At 33.5% G+C, this 5,810-nt stretch overlaps 1 protein-coding gene across 1 annotated transcript; it reads right to left on the reverse strand.

The window, feature by feature from the left end:
- Positions 1-485: 485 nt before the first annotated feature.
- LOC132185240 (class V chitinase-like) lies at positions 486-920 on the reverse strand. The gene has a single exon (XM_059599040.1). The coding sequence runs from the start codon at positions 918-920 to the stop codon at positions 486-488; it is 435 nt and encodes a 144-aa protein (XP_059455023.1).
- Between the last annotated feature and the right edge of the window lie 4,890 nt (positions 921-5,810).

A 5,810-nucleotide genomic window follows, 5' to 3' on the forward strand; every position in this document is an offset into this window, starting at 1 on the left:
AGCCTTACCATCATAACCAATCCACGTTGTTCCAACATACCAATACTGTGCGACATAGTTGTGATCGATCACTTCTACGCCACGTTTGTCTTTAATAAGTTCCTGGATTTGTCGATAAGATACGGGGTCACTTACGACTTCAGTCGCAGCTCCATTAGCCGGTGATAATATTTCATGGTTAGCAGCATTTTGCAGAAGCCAACTGCGGCCATGAAATGGAAGGCCGAGGACTAATTTGTTGGCCGGCACGCCTTCATAGATCCAAACATTGACAACGACGTCGACGCTAAGAACTAGATTAGAGCCTCTTGGATTGAAAAATGGAGCAGGCGGTACAGTGAAATTGGGTGAGGAAAGAGGGAGAGGGGTCTTCAAGTCATAGGCCACTACGTTGATCCAGTCCAAGGAATTTACGATAGCCTGAATGGGATAATGCTGTGGGGACTCAGAGACGGCTGCGGTTAGAAGCAGCTTGGCATTGCTAGTCATCTGAGCTGAGCCTCTTTGTCCACGGCAGCTCGCCACTCTGTGAGGAGTGTGGCAAGGTTGGTCGTTTGATCAGGATACTGCCAGTTGAGGCTAAGGCCATCGTAATTGAAATCCCTGGCTACATCAATGGAGGAATCTATGAATGTTTTACGGTAATTAGAATCGCTAGCGATTGTGGCAAAAATGGAAGGAGCAGTGTCTCCACCGATGGATAAAATGGCTTTAACATCAGAGTTGATGCTCTTCACAGTTTTTGCGAAGGATTGAAACTGAGTCTCATACCCGGGAGGAAACCTGGGGTTGAAGGTGCCAGGGTCGACATCGGCAAAGGCAGCAAAAAGATGGGTGAAAATGCTGGAATCTATGTTCTCCGGCTGCAAGTCACCCTTGCAGTACCAGTATCCGGCATTCACAGCAGTGCTGCTAGTCATCTTGATCTTGATGAATGATGGGCAAATAGGTATTTGAGAGAGAAGATGAAATTGGCTTGCTCCAGTGATTTTTGTCCATTGCACCTTCATGCTATTTATACTAATATTTTTATGCAAAAAGGCTTTTTTTAATAGAAGAAGTCCATGCATGATTCCCACGTTTCTTAATTATTTATTAATTTGGATTCCATCAACTTAATTTGGATTTATTTATTAATTCGGCTCATCCATCAAGATGATTACTGAATATTAGTTTATTTAATTAATTTTCTCATCAACATCATTAACTTATTATAATTTTACTCTAACCATGCACGTGCAGATATATGCATACACCTAGAAATTATCTAATTATAATATATATTAACTATTCTCAATTGAATGAGATAAGATCGACCGGCGGGGCACTACTACTTAAGCTGCAGGCCTGCAAGGAGATAGAAAATACCCACCGAATTAATGACCAACGTAATTCATTTTAAAACATCTAATTAATCTTAATCTTAATCTCCCACAACTCTCCCACACACACACACACAAAAAAACTATATTCTATTAAGTCATTCAATATACCAAAGATCATTAAGTCAAGATATCTCTATATTAATTCCAATAAGTTTATACGGATTCCATTAATTGGGTTCAATTGGGAATTCTTGATTTTTTTTTTTTTTTTTAAGTAATTATTAATGGATACTGTCACGATGTTATTATTAATTTGGATTCCTTCAAGTTTTGCTGATCAAGATGATTAATTGTAATACTCCAACCACGCGCATATACAGCCAAAACGTGGTCCCGTACGTTGTGAATTTCGACCTCTCACACACACACACACACACACAAAATATATATATATATATATATTCCAATAATTAAGTCCATCTCTATATGCAACATGGCAATCAAAGATAAATAAGTCCATCTCTATATTGATTCCAATGAGTTTATACGGATTCAAATTAATTTGGCTCATTGTATAATTAAGTCAGCTAGCTAGCTCAGTACTAACGCTTCCATTTACCTCTCTCTTTTCAATTAAATATTTGATTCATGTCTTGAACCTTATTTATTAAGAAAAAATGTTAAAATATTATTTAAATTTTAAGTGCCGTACCACCATCAAAACCGTTACATGAAGAAAAACGAAATATTGATGATAATATGATCCATATTGATTTGAAGTGAAATGAATTTTTTGAAATCTCCATCCAACCACATGCACTGATGACATGTGTACACGCAGCCAAATATATATAATACATATATTGAATATTGACACGTTCTTGATTATTTTGGATAACATCAACTTATTTGGGCTGGGTGATCAAGATGATTGATTAATTAATTGTAAATAAATAATACTCCATCCATCCAACAACATGCACATATAGCCACAAAGTAGTATGATGATCGATGCATGTTGGGTATTTTTAACTAACTACTTAATCAATTTTGACACGTATACATATACTTTATTAATTAATTTGGGTTGACTATAAAAATTAATAGTTCTGGTACCAACACCATCTTAGTTTTAAGTAATTAATGAATTATGACGCGCGTTTTTCATTTTGAATTCCATCAGGTTTTGCTGATATCAAGCTGACTAATTAACTATATATATAAATAGATATAATACTCCAACCACATGCACATATACATACAGCCAAAAATTGGTACCATATTTTAAGTCATTATTATTATTTTGGGTTCCATTATGATTTGCTGATCAAGATGCTTTTCATTATAATATAATTACTCCATCCTCGTATAACCCAAAACTGGGACCATAGATGTTGGTTTATTTATTTATTTATTTTTGAAGTTACTAATGAATATTGACACGTTTTGTTAATTAGTTTGGATTAGATCAAGTTAATTGGGCAGCATGAAGATGATTAACTAATTATAATACTCCAACCACGTGCACATGCATACAGCTTAAGTACGCAGTACAATGATCGATGCATGCAATGCATGCTGGGTACTTTTAATTAACTACTTAATCAATTTTGACAAGTACTTTATCAATTAATTTGGATTAGGATTCCATATATCAAGTAATTATTAATTTGGCTGAAGATGGTTGACTATAAATAAAGCTCCATCCACCCACATGCATATATGCACATCCACCAGAAAAAAAAAAAAATGAAGAGTAATTAATGAATTTTGACACGCGCGTTATTCGTTTGGATTCCATCAGGTTTTGCTGATCAGGATGACTAACTAATTAATTAACTAACTATAATTAATACTCCTACCACACGCACATGCACATGCATATTGCCGGAAATTAAGTGGTGTACGTAGTCTCTTCCCTTTGTTAGATCAAAATTATATCATTCAAAATCCCGGTTTAGATCAGTTCAATTTAATTAATGAGAAGAAATATCCACCGCCCAAGTAAGTGGGGGTGTCAATAAGGTTAGAATTAGCGGTTATTGACAAAAATCACTAACCGTAACCGCCTTAGCGGTTAATAAATTTTATTAACCGCAACCTTAACGGCCTAGTGGTTAGCTACTAACTGTCAGTAAGGAGTTAGTAAAACATGTAACTACCCGCGATACCGTTTTTTTTAAATTAGGTTTTTTGGGATTTTTTTTGGGCTTTCTCAAGATAAACATTTAAATAGGGGTGTTCAAATGGTTATAACCGTCGGTTGTTGGTTATAACCAATAACTGCAACCGACTTGAGCGGTTATTGGTTTTTAATAACCGCAACCGCCTAGGCGGTTATTAGTTATTTTATAGATGGTAATTTATTTTGTTGCATCTAATGGTTTACGTACATGGTGTCTCACGTCATTTAAGATTTTAAATCAAAATTAAATATGTCTGATTTGATTTTATCAATCATACCATTTTGTCCCTATAAATAGGGACCATTTGTATTGTAGAATGATTCATTGAAGAAAAGTATAATGTAACTCTTAGAGCTTTATCTGTAGATGTAAATCATAAACCAAACCACCTAAAAATTTTGTATCTTATTTTATTATTCCACAATTTATTATTTCATTATGAATTTCTTCATCTTCATCAATATTATCAGCATAACTAATTAAAGACTTGAAGATCAGGTACATTGCTATTGAAGTTTCCTGTAGCTGCTTTGTTGTTGACTTTGCCATCTGCTTCTTGATCCGCCTCCGCCATCCATGTGAAGACCAACAAGGGAGAAAGAAAAGACAGAAAAAGTTTTTTATTATTATTATTTGTAAAATAAGCAGTAAATAATAACAAATTCTACTTAATTATAACAGGCAAAAAAAAGAAATTACCTTTTGATTTTAGCTTTCTCTTCCTTAAATAACTGACACAAGGAGAAGAAAAACGGCAGCAGTACTTAATTATAACCAAAATGATGATTATCAATCTCCAATTTTTTTGCTGATTGTCGTTCTGATTCCCGTTAATTACAACTACCCTATTATCCGCCCCTTGAACTGAACCTAAAATCATCATATATGAGATAGAAACATGTCATAAGTATCCCGCTACATGCTACTGGGAAAATAATAGAATCATCATATATGAGATAGGTCATTTTTTTTAAAAAAAAAATTTTGCATTTTTTTTTTAAAGTTTTAATAATATATATTACTATATACTGAATATGCTATATATTAAAGAATTTTGTATTGTGAGCACACATGCTATTAAAATATTTAACGGCTCAGATGTTCTAAAAATTTTTAATGGCCCAGATTACCTAATGTGTACAACAATAGCTATCGTTTACCTTTCTTTTTAATTAAATATTTCATTCATGCCTTGAGCCTTACTTATTAAAGACAAGTGTTAAAATATTAATTAAATAATACGTGATGAATTAGCACATATGTTGTCACATAATTTAAATTTTAAGTGATGTACCACTATATATAACATAAGCTGTAATGCATGAATGCCATATGAGAAATGATAGAGTTTTCCTCCAAACTGAAAATAATAATAATAATAATAATAATAATAATAATAGATAGATAGATAGATATGTTATTAATGACTTTTTATTCCAAATAACATAAAATTACAAAAACAACATGCTAGCTGGGATACTGGCAAACAGTATCAAGGAAACAAAACAACACAACTGATAATAAATTGGCCTTGCAATGCGCACACAAGTACCGATGACTGGCCCTTATTTGATCTGGATAATATATAGAAGCTAGCTTCTAATTAAACACGTGCGACATCTTCATCGTTCCATGCAAGGGAAGCTGCGAGAATATATAAAGAGTAAAAATGAATTAATACACGTACGTACATATATAGCTAGATTACAAGAAGTTAGGTTTATAGGATGGTTAATTAATGATAGATTGAAGAGTAGAAATCGAAAGAGAAATATGCATATTGAAAAAATTATAAAGTAGGTAATTAATAAATTACCTTGGTTTGAAAGAGTCCAAGCATTATTGTCGTCGTTGGCCACATGATGCCATGCAAAGTAACCAAGCAATCTATTTTCCATGCCATATCTAGACTTATCAAAGATGCTATTCTTACCATCATAGCCAATCCAATCCTTCTCGACATAGCAATAGTGTGTGACATAGGAGGGATCGATCACTTCTACGGCACCGATGTTTATTATAAAATCCTGCAGGATTGTGCGATAATTTTCAAATCATTTCAAAATTATGATCTTTGTTAGTATTTTCTCATTTTCTTCCTGTTATTTTTATAAAATCTTTGTTAGTATTTTCTCCTTTTCTCCTTTTCTTCCTGTTATTTTTATTTTTATAAAATTCGTTTTTTGTTGTAGTGGAATGTTATATCTTTTCTTTTTCTTTTCCTTTTTTTATTTCTTTGGGAGGGGGGAGGGGGGGGTGTGACCGTGTGAGGGTTTTGCTCTCATGGCCAGAAAAATAA

The sequence above is a fragment of the Corylus avellana genome, chromosome ca6, assembly GCF_901000735.1.
Source record: "Corylus avellana chromosome ca6, CavTom2PMs-1.0".
Classification (NCBI taxonomy): Eukaryota; Viridiplantae; Streptophyta; class Magnoliopsida; order Fagales; family Betulaceae; genus Corylus; species Corylus avellana.